The sequence below is a fragment of the Balaenoptera ricei genome, chromosome 16 (assembly GCF_028023285.1).
Source record: "Balaenoptera ricei isolate mBalRic1 chromosome 16, mBalRic1.hap2, whole genome shotgun sequence".
NCBI classification, from domain to species: Eukaryota; Metazoa; Chordata; class Mammalia; order Artiodactyla; family Balaenopteridae; genus Balaenoptera; species Balaenoptera ricei.
In genome coordinates, this window is record NC_082654.1 from 26,874,208 (window position 1) to 26,894,357 (window position 20,150).

Here is a 20,150-nt window from a genome sequence, read left to right on the forward strand (position 1 = left end):
GTAACACAACCAAATACACAGCTAGAAAGGGACAGAGTGAGAATCAAACCCAGTCTCTTAACTCTAGGACAAAGCTCTTTCCCCTAAATTTGTATAAAACAAAGAAGGCCTTTCCACCACACTGTGGGCCTCCAAATAATTTGTCAGAATCCAGGGATATTGTCTACTACATTCCGCTGGTAAATCAGACCCATAACCGTTAAATTAAAGTGGAATGAGGTTAGATTGGTGTACTACAACTTAGTGAACCTGTGCTAGTTACCATTGATTACAACTGTCCTTTCAAAGTGCTCATAAATCAACAGCTGAAATTGGCATGAACACTTCTAGTCTCCAAAATGTCTCTAAAAGCAACCCTAGGGGTTGAGCTATTCTTTTTTATTTAATTAATTAATTAATTAATTAATTTATTGGCTGCGTTGGGTCTTCCGTTGCTGCGCGCGGGCTTTCTCTAGTTGCAGCGAGCGGGGGCTACTCTTCGCTGCGGTGCGAGGGCTTCTCATTGCGGTGGCTTCTCTTGTTGCGGAACACAGGTTCTAGGCACGCAGGCTTCAGTAGTTGTGGCACATGGGCTTCAGTAGTTGTGGCTCACGGGCTCAAGAGCGCAGGCTCAGTAGTTGTGGCACACGGGCTTAGTTGCTCCGCGGCATGTGGGATCTTTCCGGACCAGGGCTCGAACCCATGTCCCCTGCATTGGCAGGCAGATTCTTAACCACTGCGCCACCAGGGAAGCCCAAGGGGTTGAGCTATTCTAATTATAAGATTCTGAGCTGTAATTTCTATTTATTTATTTATTTGTTTGTTTATTTTTGGCTGCATTGGGTCTTCGTTGCTGCACGCAGCCTTTCTCTATTTGCAGCGAGCAGGGGCTACTCTTCGTTGCAGTGCGCAGGCTTCTCATTGCAGTGGCTTCTCTTGTGGAGCATTGGCTCTAGGTGCACAGGCTTCAGTAGTTGTGGCTTGCGGGCTGTAGAGCACAGGCTCAGTAGTTGTGGCACATGGGCTTAGTTGTTCCGTGGCATGTGGGATCTTCCCAGACCAGGGCTTGAACCCATGTCCCCTGCACTGGCAGGTGGATTCTTAACCACTGCGCCACCAGGGAAGCTGTAGTTTATCTGGAGATTTAAAAAAAGAAAAACCTTTATCATAGAAAGTTTCAAACATATATAGTGGAGAAAATAGTATAATGAATCCCCATGTACTCATCAGTCAGCTCCAACAATTCCCAGTGTTGGCCTGGAGATTTTAACTGACTCAAAGTTTATTGGTAGTTGCTATAGCCTCATCTATCTGGACTTAAGAAACCTCTTCATTGTTTGTTTCACTAACTTCCAACCTAATGATTATCTCTGTTTCTGTACCTAGGCCTAGCACTACTGCTGGCCCAGAAGAGAGGCACCATAAATTCACTCCATTCATTCACCAATAAATAGGGAGGGCCTATTCTAGAAATCAGTGTCCCTATTTGAAGACAAAAATCAAATGGTTGTATCATATGTCAGTTGGTGGTAAGTGCTACAGAGAAAAATAAAGTAGTAAGAGTATAGAGAGTGACAAGTGTTTTCTGTGTAGCAGTCAGGAAGTCTTCTCTGATGAGGTAACATTTGAACAGTGACTTGAAAAAAGTGAGGGGGTGAGTTATGTGGATATCTGAGGGAAGGGCATTCCAGGTGGACGCACCAGTAGTATAAAGGTCTGATACAAATGCGTTTGGTATATTTGAGGACCAGCAAGAAGGTTAGTTAGGTAGGTGAGAAAAAGTAAGAACTTTGGATTTTATGCTGAATGAGATGGAAATCCATTTGAGGGTTTTGGGCAGTGGAGTGAAAATGATATGACATGTGTTAAAAGTATCCATTTGGCTGCTGTGTGGAGAGTAAAGGGTAGAGAGTATGGGACTAGAATGAAGGAGGGAGACCAGTAGTCCAATAGATGGTGGCTTAGACTTGGGTGGTAGTAGGTGAGGGTGGGAGAAGTAGTCACATTCTAGATAGATTTGAAAGACAAAAGCAACAAGACTTGCTGAGGGATTGGGTGTGGGATATGGGTGGTGGGGTGTGGGCATTGGTATAAGAACCTAGAAGAGATGAGGGGTAGTTGTACATAAAGTCAGAGTAATGGATGGTATTTAAAGTTTCGACAGTGGACATCACCCCACGATTGAATGTGGAGAAAAGAAGTTGACAAGCACTGAGCCCTGGGGCATTCTTTTTTTTTGGCAGCGTTGGGTCTTTGCTGCTGCGCGCGGGCTTTCTCTAGTTGCGGCGAGTAGGGGCTACTCTTCGTTGCGGTGCACTGACTTATCATTGCGGTGGCTTCTCTTCTTGAGGAGCACGGGCTCTAGATGCACAGTAGCTTCAGTAATTGTGGTGCATGGGCTCAATAGTTGTAGCACGCAGGCTCTGTAGTTGTGGCTCATGGGCTCAGTAGTTGTGGCTCACGGGCTTAGTTGCTCTGCAGCATGTGGGATCTTCCAGGACCAGGGCTCAGACCTGTGTCCCCTGCATGGGCAGGCGGATTCTTAACCACTGCACCCCACCACTACAACTTTTGAGCTGAGGAAGTGTCATAGGAAAGACCATGGGATTTAGAGTGAGACAGACCTGGGTTTGAATCCCAGCTCCCTAACTTCCCAGGAATTTGGCCTCTCTGAACCTGTTGCCTCATCTGTAGGAGGAGTAAATACCTCTACAAGGTTGGATAAGCAGTGCACTTAATATTGACATATATTGGTGTTCCAACAATGTCACTTCTCCATGTTAGGGTCTTAAAAGTCTCTAGCTTTCCTCTGGACTTTTTGAAACCTGCTATCCTAGAGTTCTTATAGGCGACATCATTAAGACCAGCATTTCCCTTCAGATTATTCTATTACTTTCCCACAAGTTTTGTCACTTCCACATCATCAGCCATTCTTTGTTGGTCAGAATTAAGGCCTGAATATTAGTTCTTCTTGTAGTTTCCCTTGCCTGACAGAGACAACACTGTCAACTACACAAGTCACGTGTGTGTCAGTTGATCTTTCTATAACAGAATGAGACTTCCGACATTTTTCTTTGCTTGCCAGCGGGGAAGTGTTCAGTTTGCAATTACTCCAGCTTCTTTCCTAATATTTGCAGACCGAGGGATACAGACTTTTCATATTCCTTTGTTCATAGGATGGCCTTCAGATTTCTACACAGTAGTCAATGTTGTTTCCCCCATAGGGAAACAGAAGCTTCTGAAGGCAGAGCTGTGGGGCTCAGAAGGGAGAACAGAGATGTTATAGCTGAAGCCAATGGCCCTAGTGTTAACCTGACTGTAGTTCCAGGCTTTTCTGCACTCATACAGAAATGTGCAAAGGAGGAGTGCAGTCTTACTCCTAATTTTCCCAGGGGCAAGGCTTCTAGTTAGTGTGGAAAGCAGGCATGGTCTGGACTACTTGCAGAAGGAAGGGAAGAGGGAGAAACTAGTGTAAGAGCTACAGGACTCATGTCAGTATTGGTCCACATCAGGCTGTTTCCATTTCCAAAGCACCGGAGGGAGGCACTTACAGACATCCAGACCCAGCAACATCCACGTGGTTGTGCTGAGCAAAGGGAAGCCCAAGGTGCTGAACGATTACATAGATATCTAGGCTCAATGAAGAGGTGAGTGCCCCTAACTCTCCATGAGGGAGGCCAGCTGGTAGTACAGCAGGTACCACTCTCTGCCCTCCCTTCCCCCGGGGGGAAGAGACCATGGTGAAGGAGGATGCCAAGATGATGGAGATGCTTCACTTGGGAAAGCTTAATAGTATTCTGCATCGCACCCACAGTACCTCACCGCTGTAGGGGCCACACTGCCTGCACCATCCACACTCCCACTTGTCTTACCCTGACGCAAAGGGAAAGAAGGGGAGGGGTTCTCTAATCATGCTGCAGTGACTGGGGTGGATGGAGGCTGTGGGATGGGAAGAAATTTTCCCTCCTCAGTTCTGGGCCAAAATGAATGCCGTGTGTCCAGAAACACATGATCACAGCTATGGGCAAGATAGCCTCCCACCCCTTAAGCCCCATGGGCTCCTCTGTGCTCCTGGGACTATGAGGCACATCTGAGGGAAGACTTCTGAATACCTACAGCTCAGCTCTGGTTCACCTTCCCTTTGATCCCAGCCTAGGCCGTCACGGTTATCTCCGATGGAGTAGTTAGGGAAGAGGACAACTGCCAACCCCCTAGCGCATCCCTGGTGCTAAGGGGGCACTGCTGTGATGGTGGTGGTGGGGCAGCAGCAGTGAAGGAATCCTGACTGCGTTCTGGCGTCTGGCTGGCTGGTGACCAGGGGCCACGTGGGCCAGACTGTTGGTAGGCTCGGTCTCATTTCTGTTCATGTGATGGCCTGGGTATCCCAAAACATGGTACCCACAAGCTCAAGAAGGAAACCAGAAGGAAAGGCAATGATGTTGGTACTAAGACATTTATTACATCATAAAAAATCCATTGTTGTCCTGTTTTTCCATATGTACATGCTCCTGTGGACAGTCCCTCTGTCCAGCCCCACCTGCCCACCCTCCATGGCGCCAATCAACTCTCCAAACTGACCAACTAATTAATAAAAGAGGAAGAACTAGAGGAGGTGGCCCAGGGCTGATGGGAGTGGGGTTGGGAGAGGGAAACAAAGTGCAGAGTGGTTGGCTTGGCTCTTGATGCCTGACCACGGGCAGGAGGAGCACAAGGGTGGGCACTGCAGGGTTGGTACAGTGATGCCTCCCCGAGCTGCCAGGCTGCAGGTGATACCTGAGTGTGCTCTCAGGTTGGACTCCCAGGAATGGAGAGCAGAGGAGGAAGGTCCCACAGACTGACTGTGGGTCCCAGGAGGGGCTATAAAAGTTCTTTTTCGGGTCCCCATCCAAGTAGCAGTGATAGCAGCTTGGGTTGGGACTGAAGAATTTGCGGCCCCTGGGACAGCTGAGAGGTGGGCCAGGGACAGCCTGGTAGGAAGTACTAGTCCTGATCGCTGAGGGGCCTGCCTTAGTTGACCTCAGAGGTGGGCAGGGGGTCTGTGGGGCGGGGTGTGGCCAGGAGGGGCACAGGTGAGGTGGCCTCGATGAGAGCGGGGTTGAGTATGATAGGCAGAGTCATGGGGGGCACGCCCACCTGCAGTGGGGAGGCCAAGGGCTGCAGGATCAGTGGGGGCTGAGCCAGGGGTGGAGGCCCATCCGGGGTAGGGCTCAGTCTGCTGGGGCTGGATGCCAGTGGTGATCCAGAGGAGCTGCTGTTGGCAGGTCGGGGGCCCTCGGGCTTCTCAAAGTCTAGAGGGAAAGCAAGGTGGCTGCAGTCAGACTCCCTCACATTCTGCAGCTAGTTTACCAAACTTCTGCTCCTCCCATTCCTGTAAGCAAAATGACTCCTCCCAGTCTACATAGTTGAGAGTCTCTGCTCAAAACTTATTCCAGTGTCCAGCTACCTTATATCTACCCTTTATCTCCTTTGCTGTACCTCCAGTAGGTTAATTTTTGGTCTGGTCTTTATTAGAATTCCTGAAGGGCAACCTCTGCATATTCATTCCAAGTCCCTGATCCAGCCTCCTTCTCTGAAGCCTGAAAATCCCAGGCAGCTAGCTCATCATAGCTGACCTGGCCCTGCCATTTCCCATAAGAAGAGCAGGTGAACAGGATCTTCTGGTTCTTTCCTTCCCCTGGCTCACAGCCCATGCTCAGCAGCAATCTCAAAGTACTCCGGGCCTCCTTGACTTCCTGTTTGACATCCAGCAAACTCGCTCAGAGGGACTCACCACAGGTCCCCAGCTCAGAGGGCATCTCTGGGGGAGGTGGATGGCCAGGTGTCCTGGTGTCACCAGCAGCAGGAGTCAGGTGGGCTGAGGCCAGAGGTTTTGGGGCATGAGGCTCCATGGGCACAGGGTCTGGAGAGGGTAGAGAATCCAGATGGCAGCTCTTGGTGCTTTCTTTCAACTAGAGTCCTGGCTACCCACTAGACTTCCCACCCACCCCGGGCACAGAGAACTAATTGTTAGCTCCAGACTCTCTTTGATGAAGTTGGTCGGAGCCCCCTACCCTGGATGACAGTCTGCTTGAAGAGCTCATCTCGTAGGTGGGGCAGGAAACAGTCAATGCGCTCCCAGGTGATCTCCCAGAGGGCTGAGGGGCTGCCTCCTCGGGCATCCGCACTGTGGAAAATCTCTGCTGTGTCCATCACCAGGAGCATGTTCTTCAGAGACTCAGGGATGGCCTCTGACTGCAGGTGGCAGTGGGGCCATGAGAATGGGAAAGAGGGCATGGGGGGTTATGGTAAGGAGAAGGCAGCCACCAAGGGGGAAACAGCAAGTCTTCCCAGAAGATGGGAGAGGAAGTAGGCAGCTGGAGTTGGGCTGAGGCAGAACGTACCAGTAAGTCACTGGAGCCTGCGTGCATGTACTTGTCCATGAAATCCAGGATGGTCAGCCAGAGGGCCGCAAAGGTAGAGAGCGACAGCAGTGGAGACAGGTGCTGCAGGAAGACCTATGGCCCCCCAGCCCCTTTCAGCCAAGAGTAGGGTAGGAGCCTTCTGCACCCCTCTCCAAGGGTGGGAGGCAAGCCTGCCCTATCTTGTGTGGGAATCCTGGATCAGAGACTCCTCTGAATTCCAAAATCCTCCCAGGTCCCTGGGTCCTGCTGAGTCTCCATAGCTGGGGGTCCTAAGCACCTACATTACATCTCTAGGTCCTCCCAGCAGCCTTGGCTTCCCTGCTTGCGAAGAGGCAGGTGTGGGGAGAGTGGGTGGGTGTAGGGTGGTGAGCAGTACCTTAGAGAGCAGGGTGGAAGCCCTCATCCGGGTCTCCTCCATCCCGCCCACATCTGCAGGGCTGATGTTTTCCAAGAGCTTGGTCAGTAGAGGAAACAGCACCTGGTGGGTAAGAAGCCAACATCTCCCTAGCAGGGTCAGGTGGAAGCCTTGTCCACCTGACCCTGGGCTGCGGTGGATGGGTACAGAGCAGGAGGGAAGGTCTGATACAGGCTGAGGATTGACATCAGGGGCTCTTCAAGCTGCTTGGCTCTCCTTGTCTTTAGGATTTGCACTTTACCTTAAGACCAGAGGGAAGTCCTACCTTGTTAAAACAGGACTCCCATTCCAGGGCATCTAACTTTTGCAGATCATGTACCAGTAGTGCTCGCTGCAGATAGGTCAGTGCCTGCATCCGCACCTGGCGCCGGGCATCACAGCACAGGCAGGCAATACCTGAGAATGAGAACAGGCTCAGGATCCTTTGGGCATCCTGATCCTGGTACTTTCCAAGCGCCAGCTCCACCTCTGCCCCTGCCCTGCCTGCTCCCCTAAGGTTTACCCTGAAGTAAAGGGCACCAACAGTGGGCCCAGAGGGTGCGTGAATCCGCTTCGATCTTCCGGCCTCCTGTGTCCAGGTGGCGCTGCTCCTCCGCCCATGAGCTGTAGATAGAGGCTGCCCTTGTGTGTAGGGTGTGCATCAGGTCTAGCAACTGGGGTCACAGGAGGGGCAGGACATGAATGGGGTTAGGTCTGGTAGATCCCCTCCTCATCAGCCCACTCCCACTGTCCCTGACTGAGTCCTCAAGGGAGTCCCTAGTACCGATCACACCATACTCCACCCCTCTCACCACTCCCTTCTCCTCAACTTTATGAGCTGGTTGTCCTAGTCCTGACCAGTGTTTCCCAAGGATGGGTATTACTCCTAGTAGCGGGGACTTGAGGAGGTGTGTGGACTAAGTATTTAATAACACAATTACACAGTGAGAAAGGTACTTTTTCACACTTTCTGATGACAGATAAAGCCTCACCTTGTTAATCTCATTTTAAAAACAGCAAACCTCAGGCTCAGAGGCTTTGATAGGCAACAGTGTCTGGCCAGATTTAATAATTTTTTGTTTTCGTAATTTTTCTAAGGTTATTCTATTTAAAGCAATTAATTCTCCATTTATTTAGTGATGTAAAGTCTGGTCATAAAATAAATTTTATATGTCCTGAATAGACAACAGAATAACTCTGGAAGGATAAACAAGAAACTGATGGCAGTGATTGCCTCTGGTAAGGGGAACTTAGCAGCTGGGGACGGGAAATGAATGGGACTTTTACCTGCTTACCCTTTTGTACCTTTTGAACTCTGTGCTATGTGCATTTGAATTACTTATTTCAAAAACAAACTAATTTTAAAATGAAGCAAGCAAAGACTTACAGGCGGTCCTGGACAGGGGGGCACTGTGGGGACGCTGGCTGAGGCCCTGGCTGGAACACAGGCCCTTCCTTTCTGCCCTGGCTGTCCCTGGCCCCACCAAGACTCCCAATGTCAGGTACCGGGAGAGGAGAGGAAGTAAAGGGTGCCATACTTACGTCCTGACTGACCTGTAAAGACACCGTATGGTAGCTGGCAGGCACACCTTCGTCCTCATCGTCATCACTATGCCCACCCCGAGTGGCATGTTGGCTGGAGGTTCGAGGCCGCCGAAGCATGGAGCCTTCCTTGGATTTCTTCTTGAAGCGGTTCCCTTTGCTGTCATACTTGTGACTCTTGCCACGTTTCTCCTGGGACTTGCACCCTGAGCAGGGCCAGACCCAGGTCACATTTCCATATCCATGGGTACAGATGGCCTGCTCCTCCCTTTCCCCCGTAATTCACATGGCTACTCCCCAACTGCCCCTTCATCAGGTGACCCACCGCCATTCAGACTGGCCTCCACAAAGATGCGGAGAGTCTTGACACAGAGCTCAAAGTTGTCAGGTGTGATGTGGGCAGCATCACGCACGATGAAGGACAGGGACTCCACACACTTGAGCAGGGACTTGGTGTCATGTGGCCCGAGGTCCAGCCCCACTGTTAGGCTGTACTGATTGACCAGGGGTGAAGGACCTGGCCAGCTGGGCCCAGGCCCTGGCTTGGAGATATCGATGTCATCCTTCCCCACCTGTAAAGTACAGAGGAGCTGAGAATCCAGGCTTGACCCTGATCTTCCCCTAGCTGCCCTCTCAGAGGGCCAGGAATCTTTCCCACAGGCCAAGAGGGGAAGACTCACCCGCTGCCCGTATGCTCACTCACCACTAACCAACCGCTGTTGACCACATCAGCATCTGTGGCTGATCGGTGAATCTTGCCAGGCCTGCCATGGTCAGTGTAGACCTCCGAGTCAGAAGTGTACCCTCGGTCCAGGCTCACATCATTTTGATGGTAGGATGGGAGTTCACTATCTGATTGGGCCCCTGAGCCAGCAGGGAGAGGGGCAGAGTCAGGGTGGGGATGGGGAAGCTGGGATGAGGGATAGTTTCAGCTCTCAGAAGAAAGGGGCTGAAGCCTGGCCTCTCTTTTCTCTTGGTCTGGATTAGTTTCAGCCTTGTCACCAGAGGGCTGAAGGATGGCCTGGAGAGCTTCTCTCTTGACCAAATGGGGCAGCAGGCTAATTTGGGCTCCTGATGGCATCTAGTAGCAGCTGTTGGGGAGGGAGGTGGCAGTGAGGACAGAGTTTCTGAGAAAACAGTCCTCAGGACAGTAGGAAGCCTGGCTTCATAGCCTTCTCCATTGCCTACTTGCCTTTATGCTGTTTAATCTGTGGGTAATGGGGAGAGGCCCGTTAGGCACAGGAAGCTCTGGAAGCAGATGGCAGAAGCCAGGGGTATTTAATCTGCTGAACACAACAACCTGCGTTTTGTTTTCCTGTCTCAACCACTGGGGCCATAACTGTTTATCTGCCAGTGTGGGTCTCTCTGGGAAAGGGCTTACCAGCATCAGGTGCATCGGCCCTGGCTGTGGCCTGCAGGGCAGCTGGAGGCTTTACGCCTGAGCCAATGCACTCCAGCAGCGTGAAGAGCGTGGCCCAGTCATCACTTGAGTGGATGTTGGCTGCGTTAGTCTTAAGGAGTTCATGGAGCCCATAGGCTACCTGGTGACTGACTCGGGACAACACGCTGGGCTTCATTAGTAGCAAAATGCGCAGGGAGAGCAGTACCTGGGGCAGGAGATGGGAGCAGGAAGTGGAAAGTGAGCACACGCGTCTTGTCTAGCCTCCTTCCCCACCAGCCTCCCTAGGCTAGTGAGGATAGTTTTGGCTAAGACCCAATTTAGGGTACTCTGTGGACAGATGGCCAGGGGCAAGAAAGAGGCAGGTGTGGTTATAAAAGGGCAACATGAGGGATCCTGTGGTGTTGGAACTATTCAGCATCTTGGCTAGCGGTGGATACACAAACCTACGCAAGTGCTTGAATTGTGTAGAACTTAATACACGTATGAATACAAGTAAAACTGGGGAAATCTGAATAAGATTAGTGAATTGTATCAATGTCAGTATCTTGGTTATGATACTACACTATAGTTTTGCACAATGCTACCATTGGGGTAAAGTGGGCAAAGTGTACAGACAGCCCCCAACTTACGATAATTCAACTGAGATTTTTTTTGACTTCACAATGGTATAAAAGTGATACACATTCAGTAGAAACCATACTTAGAGTTTTGATTTTTTCCAGGGCTACTGATATGCAGCACAATACTCTCTTGTGATGCTGGGCAGTGGCAGGGAGCCACAGCTCCCAGTCAGCCATGCCATTATGAGGGTAAACAACTGATGCACTTAGAACCATTCCGTACCCAGACAACCATTCTGTTTGCCACTTTCAGTACTCAATAAATTACCTGAGATATCCAATACTTTATTATAAAATAGACTGCATATGAATCTATAATTATCTCTATTTTAAAAGTTTAATTTTTAAAAAACTGAAAAAAAGACCAGTAACATTATGCAAAACTACAGCATAATATCATAACCAGGATACTGACATTGATACAATTCACTAATCTTATTCAGATTTCCCCAGTTTTACTTGTACTCATACGTGTATTAAGTTCTATACAATTTAAGCACTTGTGTAGGTCTGTGTATCCATCACTAGCCAAGATGCTGAATAGTTCCAACACAACAGGATCCCTTGTGTTGCACTTTTATAACCACACCTGCCTCTTTCTTGCCCCCATCCCTAGCCCCCGGCCATTTGTCCACAACTTCTAAAACATCGTCAATTCAAAAATGTCATATAAATGGAATGATATAGTATATAACCGTTTGGGATTGGCTTTTTTCACTTAGCATAATTCCTTGGACAGTCATGCAAGTTGCTGCATGTATCAATAGTTTGTTGCTTTTAATTGCTGAGGAGTATTCCATGGTATGTATGTACTACACTTTACGTTGAAAACCATCTGGGCTGATTCTAGTTTTTGGCTACTACAAATAAAGATCCTGTGAACATTCATGTATAGGTTTTTATAAAAGTAAACTTTCATTTCTCTGGGATAAGTGCCCAAGAGTGCAACTGCTGGATTGTGTTGTAACTGCATGTTTAGTTTTATAAGAAACTGCTCTATCATTTTACATTCCTACCAGCAATTTATGAGTGACCCACATCCTTGTCTGCATTTGGTATTATCACTGTTTTTCACTTCAGCCATTCTGACAGGTGTGTAGTGGTATCTCATTGTGGTTTTAATTTGCATTTCCCTGTTGGATAATGATGATGAACATCACTTAAGCTTCTTCATGTGCTCATCTGCCATCTGTATATCTTCTTCGTATCTTTCACCCATTTTCTAATTGGCCTGTTTTTTTTTTTTTACTGTTATGTTTTGAGTTCTTTTATATTTTAGGTATTAGTCTTTTTTCAGATATTTGATTTGCAAACATACACTCCTTGTCTTTACCTCCTTTTCACACTGGGCTCTCATAGAGTAGAATTTTTAATATTGATGAAATCTACCAGTTTTTCCTTTTATGGATTGTATTTTTGGTGTCAAGTCTAAGAACGTTTTGCCTGGCTCCCAAAGATATCCTCCTATTTTTCTTTCTAAGGTTGCATAGGTTTACATTTTACATTTAATTCTATGATTCATTTTGAGTTAATTTTTCTATAAGGTATGAGGCTTAGGTCAAGGTTCATTTGTCCCCCGCCCCCCCACCATGGATTTCAATTGCTCCAGCAATTAAAAAGATTATCCTTCCTCCACTGAATTGTTTTTGCACCTTTGTCAAAAAATTAGTTAGGCATCTTTGTGTGGGTCTATTTCTGGGTTCTCCTGTTACATCGATGCATGTGTCTGTCCCTCCAAAAATACCACAGTGTTGATTACTATAGCTGTATAGTAAGCCTTAATATCAGATGGAGTGATTCCTTCCATGTTTTTTCTCAAAATGTTCAGCTATTCTAGGGCCTGTGCTTTTCCATCTTAGAATAAGCTTGTCTATGTCTACAAAAAAACCTTGCTGGGATTTTCATAGGAGTTGCATTAAACTTACAGATCAATTAAGGGAGGAATGACATCTTCACTACGTTGAGTTTTCCAATCCATGCATATGGTATGCCTCTTCATTTATTTGGGTCTTCTTTGATATCTTTCATTAGCATTTGTAATTTTCAGCATACAGATCCTATACATGTTTTGTTAGGTGTATAGCTAAGTATTTGATTTCATTTGGAGCACTTGTAAATGGTTTCATTTTCTATATGTTCATTGTTAGTATAAAGAAATGTGATTAATGTTTGTGTATTGATCTTATATCCTGTGACCTTCCTGAACTCATTTCTATGCTGTTTGTCTTTTATAAATTGGGAGAAGAGATCTCAGGAGGGTCCTAAGCATGAGAGCCGGGAAATCAGGTATGGGGCTGGGACTGCCACAAGGCAGCAGCCGTCCAGCCCTACTGAGCAGAGGTGCTGAGTACTAGCTTCTTGCCTGAGGCCATTCCAGATTCACTCCCAATGTCCCTGTTAGACTCCCCTAGCCCTGTGGTAGGTTACTGGGCTCATGCTATGGGGCACTAAATGAAGTCTCTGTCTCAGGCCATATCCATAACTGATACTGTGGCCTTAGTCCCTTGTATACCTTCCTGCCCTCCCAGCTGCACTCAGCTTACCTGGCCACTGATCTCTTCTCTCCGGAGTAGCCGAATGGCTAGGCGCAGCAGCCCCACCACTGCCCGCTCCACAAGGAAGCAGAAGTCCTGTGCCTGGACACATAGGTGGTATAGATGGTCTCGAACAGTCTGCCACACACAGCCCACACGGTCCCTGAGAAACATAAGGGATGAGGATAGTCTCAGCTGTAAAGGCCACTGGGCAATAAGCCTCTTTTTCTGATTGAGGCTAGGTCCTTCAGGGCTCAGTGGTATTATACCCTAAGCAGGCAGCTATAATGAGCAAGCTTCTCCTCTACTGCCTATAGCTTCATGTACTTCTTGTCCCTAGAGCCCACTCTGCAAGATTACTCCAGGCTTCCATCCCTTTGGCACAAGCCCAGTATGAGGCCTGCCTAAAGACTGCCTTCTACCTGTTCTCCAGCACAATCCTCAGCAGCATCTCCAGGCAGAAAGCAGCATCCTCTTCATCATAGGTCTCTTCATCTGGTGTCACTGAGACCAGAGCCTGGAGGAGAATAATAGCAGGAAAATAGGCATGGAGGAGAAGCCAGCCACTGGCCCATCCCTGACAGAAACTGAGGCATACACCACTATCGCTGTCTCCCCTCCCAGACCCAGCCAGCCCTTTCACCCCTCTTCCCTCTTCACTCTGTACCTTCATGAGCTCCTGCAGTGACTCCAGCTGGAGGAATTTGCTTTCTGTGATCATCTTTTCTGGGTCACATTGCTAGAGGGGGCACAAGAGAGGGGTTACTGATAAGGACTAGAGGGAAGAGAATGTTCCCAAGAAGCCAGGGAGAGAGGGCAGAAGGAGTCAGCTCTGGTCACAAACCCTAGATGACCCTATTCTTCAGTTCATAGGACAGTGTCTATATAGTAGAGAAGGGTCTAGGCTTGTTCACCAGGGGTAGGCAGGGGCAGTTACCTTGATACAGTCCAAGGCCATTCTCTTGGCCTCTTGGTTCTCAGTGGATGGGCCCCGCACGCTAGACTGCTCAGTACCACTTAGTGTCAGCCAGCTCACGAAGCTCAGCACTGTCGACTCTCCTCTGTAGAAAAAGAGTACAAGCTCTAGTGAGCTCCAGAGTTCTAATCCTCCCTCTGCAAGGTCTCCAGCCTCTGATTTCCCCTCACCGGTTTGATGGTGTCTCTTCCCGTTGTAGAGAGATCTTGCCATTGGGATCCACAAAATCTTCTACCTGGAAAATCAGGTCAAGAATAATTTCTTTCCACATTCCCTCTGCATTTCCTGCTCTGCCATGCAAAGTTTTCTGGCTTTCTTCCTGTTGCCCTCTGCCCTACACTATTGACTGGGCCCCTCCAATTGATGACTGGCAATGACTTCTACCAGCCTTCCTTTACAGCTATCCCCATGGCCAAAGATCTGTGGTCTTACATTTGAGGCGTTCCTGGTAAGTTTCAGCATGCATCAGGCCCACTGCTACTCTCAACCAGTTCTATATGCAGACAGTACTTAATCTTGGAGCTCTTGCCTTGTTATTATTGATTAGTCTCCTACCAAGAATTACCTCCACCATAGCCTTGGGCAGCAGTTGGGCTCGGAAGAGCTGCAGCATGGCCTCCATGATATTCTTCCAGCCCTCCCGCAGGATGTCACCATGACGATGGGCCAAATGGAATACTGTCTTGGCTGCAATGTGGGCTTTAGGGTTGCTTCCAAACACACTGGGCAGGTTCTCAATGGACTGGAAAGGAAGATGAGACGAGGCTTAGGGCCTGGCAAATGTCTTGAAAGGAGATTCTCTTTGGCCTCTACCTATGGTTCCTAAGGGTCCTTCTGCTAGTTCTGCTTCAATCCCCCATAATACTGGTGGGAAGGGCTACCCTGGCTAAGGCCTTCTCCACTATTGCATCTCCTCTCTCATCCCCATTATATGAGGTAATGCTATTCTCATCCTAGGGTGTGTCAGACAGAAATGGCTAAGCTCTACTGTAGTCCAGGGGTAGTGAGAGAATATGCTGATGGAAACCAGCTCCACAGATAAGGGTAGGTCTATGGCTAAAAGAGAGGTCTTTCTTTGGAACTCCAAGTACACAGTTCCTGTCCCTGCTCACCTCACTGCTGAGAGCTGTGAATTTGCATAGAGAGATGATGAGATTGTCAAACACATCACTGAGGCCATAGTGGGCGGAGATCATGGCGCACTTCCTGTAACGTCACATACCAGATACAGTCACTGAAAGGCCAGGCAGCCCTTCCAAGTCCCCAAGGAGGCTTGCTTGGGATTCTTCCCTAATCAGTCCCAGGAAGAAACCTTTGACTCTTGAGTCTGTTTAAGACTGAGCTTTCCCAAGCTTCAGCCTCCCTGAAAAACTCAGGAGGAACCCATTCTAAGGAAAATAAGAGTAGGAGTCAGAGAGGCATGGAGGCAACCAAGTTAACTCAGAGAGGTGGAAGGAGATCAAGACCAAAGTCAAACTCTGGCTACCTGAAGCCTGAGATGGCTTTTTGGATGATTGTCTCCTCAAGGCTTTTGTCAAAGACATAAGAAAGAGCAGCAATAGTGGGGCCCCAGGTCATGGTGAAGAGGTCAAGATCGTAGCTGCCAGCAGGCACACGTAGGAATATGCCTTCTGGGGTAGCACCTCGATGAAGCAGCACATTCCATACATAATTCTCCCGAACCAGGCCTGTCTGCTCCTCAGGCATCACAATTTCCTCATTCCTGTCAGGAGGTAACAAAAGGAGTAGGTGCACTGCTCTGAACCTGACTGGTTACAAACTGGTTACAAACTAGGGCTTTCTACCCATTACTGGCACTTTCCTTCAATGAGAGGTCATCAAAACTGCAGCTCAGTGGTCTGCTTCCCTCCCCACCAGTGGCACCAAGGAGAAAGAAAAGAAGCATTCCATAATCTCCAAGCCCCCTCTCTAAGTGGGCCTTTAGTTCTATAGTAAGATCTCATATTCTTTCTGGGTATGAGAGGATGAACAATTCTACCTTTTCTGATTTACAGTAAAAACCTAAGTGTCCCAAACCTCACCCTCTAGTACCCATCTTGGGTTCTCTACTAGCCCCATAATGCATCTTGCAAGCTAGACAGGACAACCTAGCTTCTCTGCGTTCGGAAAATGGGGCGATGACATTCCACTTAGCAGGGGCAGTTTGGATCCTGGCTCAGGGTACTAAAGTTCTAGTACTGTTCAGGCTTCTTTAAGGAATAAATCAGCTGGGGGAGAAGGGGCTACCCAGATAAATTACGATGCTAAATCCAGGGCATATGAGTCACTGCAGTCTGACGTGACTCCAAAATCTGGAGAAGGAAGTAGCGTGCTTCTCCTTAACAGAGATGCTACACCATTCTCTACGCGTACTCACTTGATGGCATGGTACATGTCCTCCAGAATGTCTTGCTCAAAGTCCTTGCCTCCATTCACACCTTTTAGATTTTTGCGAAACTCCTAGAGACAGGGCAATAAGCTTTACCCCCCACGTGTCAATGCTGAAGCCCCACTCAGGGAACTCCTGGGTCTGTGGTAAATAGGACTTTAGGAAACAGTAAGTGACAAGAATCCACTTCCCTACCCCAGTTCCTCTTTTGGATTGGTCAGCGCCCCCTGACTCCCTTGGACAGAAGCTTGTCCATTGTGCCCACTGGAAAACCCATGTCCTTCCTGCTACCTCCAAAGCTGTGCTGGAACTGCTCTGCCATGGCTGGGATCCAATCTTACCTCCAGAGTCATAGGTGCATTCTGCTTGCGAACGTTGTGGTTGTGCTGGTCAGTATTAAGCATGATGACAGCATAGGCCAGGGCAAAGCAGGCATCGCTATTGGCAAATGGGGAGCCATTACAATTCTGAAAAATCAAAGACCCCACCTATGTCAATGCCCTTCTCTGGCCAATCAAACCCTCACTACCAACCCACTGGTCAATGCTGATAAAGAGGGCAGGTACCAGCCAGAAAGAGGCCCATCTCTTGCCTACTCCTTGATGGAAGCTGGCCCCTCTATGGGAAAGCTCACTGACATTGCTCTCAGTCTTCTTAGGAGACAGTAACTGGGTCCTTCAGTTGAAGCCACAGAAACCCTTAGTCAAATTAATTTGGGATGCTGGGCTCAGCCCCTGCCACTCAAACTCACCCTCCAGTGTTCTGTGAATGCCTCTAGCAACCTCTGGATGACCGGTGCTTCCCCGGGCAAGCGGAAGGCTTCCAGGTAGAGACGGAGAGCTTCGTCCAGCCGCAGACCCTGAAAGCTGAAGGTGCTACAGGGAAAGAAAGAAGGACGAAAGGCTTAAGATGTATAAGCTGCAAATGTTGGGTGCTCTATTAGCTACAGTTCCACTAAGCTTCTCCTATTGGAACAGAAGAGGCTGAGAGCTCTGGCAAAGGGGAGGTATCTCCTGGTCATCTCTAACACAGAACCAGAATTTGACAACCCCTAAGCTTAGTACTCTTCACATCAGTGTGCTCCTACACAGAAACCTCATCCCTGGAACCCAAAACCTACCCTGTGCTCAGGAACCCTACTCCACCCTTTTGCAATATTCTCTATATAGAATGGAATGGTGCCCAAAGCTTTCTTGCTGGAGACTCTTTCAGATCCAACAGATATAAATCTTGGGAAGAGGAAGAATGTATGACCTGGGTCACCATCAGGAACTGACTGGTACTGTTTTGAACTGTCTGTCCCCCCAGACTGATCATCAACTATGTCCCACATTTCTTGCAGTTTCCTCACCTCACAAAGCTCTCCAACAGGTCAATGTTTTTGCGGTCACTCACAAACTCTCCAATCATTTTCTTGTCCAGCCGAGGGTTCTCTCTCAGCCACTGGGCTACCTCTGTGTTGTCCATTGGGATGGTGAGGAGACCTTTCTCTTGCAGAAACTGGATCCCCTTCTTTGGTTTCTGGTTGAACTGCTCTGTGCCAGTGATCAGCAGCTAGAGAAGAAATACAGGAGGTGTCAAAAGCTGCTCTGCCCCTAAACCAGACAAGGGCAGGTCTCCATCACAGTCCACAGCTGGTAACCTAATGGGCTCCTAGGACATGGTTCTAAGTCACTCCAGAACTAAGGCTGAACCATATTGGCCCCTAGCTTTCCCCAATCTCCATGTTTAACTAGAAGTAGCTGAGGAGCTCCTTTTTACTCCTTTTCTGAGTGCTAAAGAGGCATAGCACTCTCCTCCAACCTGAGAATCAGAGAAAAAAAACAGAAGAAAGAGACTAGAGAAGGTTTTCTTTTCTCTCCAGTATTAGAGCCGTTCCTGGTATCTGTTTACAGACTAGCTCGGATTCCCCTTCTTTCTTTGGCTTCCTAGCTCTTAAGGCCCTGTGGTTTGAAAGACAAGGTGAACTAACTGCGATGATAACTTTTTGACTGTCTAGTCACAGCCCTGCAATCAAGGGCACACATAAACCGAAGTCATTTAGGCTGGCCTTACGAGGAAGAAAGGGTTAAATAGAAGGTTTTCTTTGTGTTAGAAAACCAAAAAGTACAGTTATTTGAACTTTACTAAAAAGCACCAGAATAAATGTCAATTCCCTTTTATTGCCAATCATCACCCCAGAGCTCGAGATGACCAATAACCTTCGGTGACCCACAGGATACCAGCTCCCAGGGCTCTTGTCACCACAAGTAACACTTGACTCTCAGCTAGGGCAGCATTTGCCCAGGAGTACACGATAGGAGATGCCGATTACATGGCTTAGGAGTAAGGAAAGGGCTTCAAAGGAGATTGGGGGGTTGCTGAAGCGCCAAGAAGCTCAAAAACTAGCCTTGGGAAGCTGTTCAGTGAGCTTAGACTCTCCCTCATTCTCTGAGACAGAAACCCTACAGAGAACACCCAGTCAGAAATGGGTAGAGGCTGAGCTCTGGGGATGTCTATATATACCTTCTTTTTATTCTTAATTGCAATCAACTCCCGTGGATCTGGCAGGAGACAGGAAAATCGAGGTGGCTTCCGGGTAAACTTTTTGTCAGCTAGGAATGGGAGGAAGAGAGGGAAACACCAGTAAGACCTCTTTTACCAGGATAATGACTTTTGGAAGGATGTCGATATACTCTCTAGTGAAAAAAAGGATGCCTCAGAAAATTTCCTGTCCTCATCAGTCTTCCACTTCCTTAGAAGTCCTATCTTCTAGGGCTCCAAATGTTTTCTTTCCTCTCTCTGGGTCTGAAGGCATGGTGAGCAGCCAGTGTTCATTCAGGTACTACCCTAGGGTATTTCTGCTCCCCTCCCCTCTGTTCTCTACCAGGCCTTCCAGTTGAGGGGGCTTAGGATGATGGACACCCAGTACCCACCCCCAGAGTCACCAGCTTCCTCCAGATCACTGCATCCTGGTTTCCCATGTTCTGCTGGCAGCCGCCCTCCACCTGGCACATGCAGGCCTGCGATGTCTGGGGCCATGCCTATAGCCTTCCCATCGCTGGCTGCTCTCTCAGCTGGTAAGAGAAAAGAAGGTAAATGAAGACTGACGGTGTAGGAAGCCAAGCAGAGCTGCAGGAGAATCAAGCTTCAGGCCAAGGAGACCTGCATGTTCCCACACAGGTCATCAGCCCTGACAGGACAAACCCAAGCCCAAATAAGTAGTCACTACCCCACGTCAGCCAAGCATTAGATTCTACAATTTAATAAAAAGATTACCCAATCACTTTCCCTGATCTTCTGCAACCTCAATCTCAAGGAAAAGTTAGAGAAGATTAATTAGAGTGGAGGCAGGCACTGGGGGTAGGAAAAGGTAGGGCCTGGAGCTTTTAGGCACCGAAGTTCTATATCCTTTAATCTATATTCTCTTTTCTCCCCATAAAGAAATAACAATTCTGTAAAAATAGCTAAAGCGTGGAAGAGGAGAAAGTGAGAAGTCCATGAGTCCTGCTAATGTGCCAGCCTGGTCTATGATTCACATCACCAAACCTCGGAAACACAGAATTAGGAGTACTTTGGAGGAAGTGACATAAGGGTAGGAGAAAGGATTCCGTGAGTAGAGAAGGGATAAAAACATAGAACCCTGGGATCCTCAAAGAAAGAAATGCCTCTCACTATTGTTGGCTTCTCGAGTGCCATCTACTGCCTCACAGCCAGGTCTGGCTGCCTCTTTCTTTTCTTGCTGGGTAAGGTTGTTGAGGACTTTGGCTTGGCAGTGGGCCTCAGTGCTGTCAATCACTGTCAACAGGGCATCGAGAGACAGCAGGTGTGTTGTATAGAGCTGACCAGACACAGGGAAGGCATTCTGGAAAGTAAACAGATCCAGGAGACTTGGGGTTAGAATACTTTCCCAAAAATCCTAAAACCGCCCATA

At 48.4% G+C, this 20,150-nt stretch overlaps 1 protein-coding gene across 11 annotated transcripts in view; it reads right to left on the reverse strand.

The window, feature by feature from the left end:
* Positions 1-4,416: 4,416 nt before the first annotated feature.
* Positions 4,417-20,150, reverse strand: part of GBF1 (golgi brefeldin A resistant guanine nucleotide exchange factor 1) — a 121,630-nt gene continuing 105,896 nt past the window's right edge. For 6 of the 11 annotated variants that reach the window (XM_059900978.1, XM_059900979.1, XM_059900984.1 and 3 more), the window contains 26 exons: positions 19,892-20,081; positions 19,153-19,293; positions 18,743-18,831; positions 17,589-17,791; positions 16,989-17,112; positions 16,579-16,704; positions 16,226-16,308; positions 15,335-15,571; positions 14,961-15,054; positions 14,414-14,590; positions 14,019-14,083; positions 13,810-13,933; positions 13,540-13,611; positions 13,295-13,389; positions 12,882-13,035; positions 9,698-9,923; positions 9,020-9,180; positions 8,642-8,888; positions 8,317-8,522; positions 7,298-7,448; positions 7,061-7,191; positions 6,757-6,858; positions 6,360-6,473; positions 6,030-6,210; positions 5,750-5,878; positions 4,417-5,267 (listed from right to left, as the gene is read on the reverse strand). In XM_059900978.1, coding sequence (XP_059756961.1) covers positions 4,987-5,267; positions 5,750-5,878; positions 6,030-6,210; positions 6,360-6,473; positions 6,757-6,858; positions 7,061-7,191; positions 7,298-7,448; positions 8,317-8,522; positions 8,642-8,888; positions 9,020-9,180; positions 9,698-9,923; positions 12,882-13,035; positions 13,295-13,389; positions 13,540-13,611; positions 13,810-13,933; positions 14,019-14,083; positions 14,414-14,590; positions 14,961-15,054; positions 15,335-15,571; positions 16,226-16,308; positions 16,579-16,704; positions 16,989-17,112; positions 17,589-17,791; positions 18,743-18,831; positions 19,153-19,293; positions 19,892-20,081 — 3,903 coding nt within the window. In that variant the 3' untranslated portion in view covers positions 4,417-4,986. The remainder of the gene's footprint in view (positions 5,268-5,749; positions 5,879-6,029; positions 6,211-6,359; positions 6,474-6,756; positions 6,859-7,060; positions 7,192-7,297; positions 7,449-8,316; positions 8,523-8,641; positions 8,889-9,019; positions 9,181-9,697; positions 9,924-12,881; positions 13,036-13,294; positions 13,390-13,539; positions 13,612-13,809; positions 13,934-14,018; positions 14,084-14,413; positions 14,591-14,960; positions 15,055-15,334; positions 15,572-16,225; positions 16,309-16,578; positions 16,705-16,988; positions 17,113-17,588; positions 17,792-18,742; positions 18,832-19,152; positions 19,294-19,891; positions 20,082-20,150) is intronic. The other 5 variants (XM_059900982.1, XM_059900980.1, XM_059900987.1 and 2 more) reach the window with 2 other exon arrangements.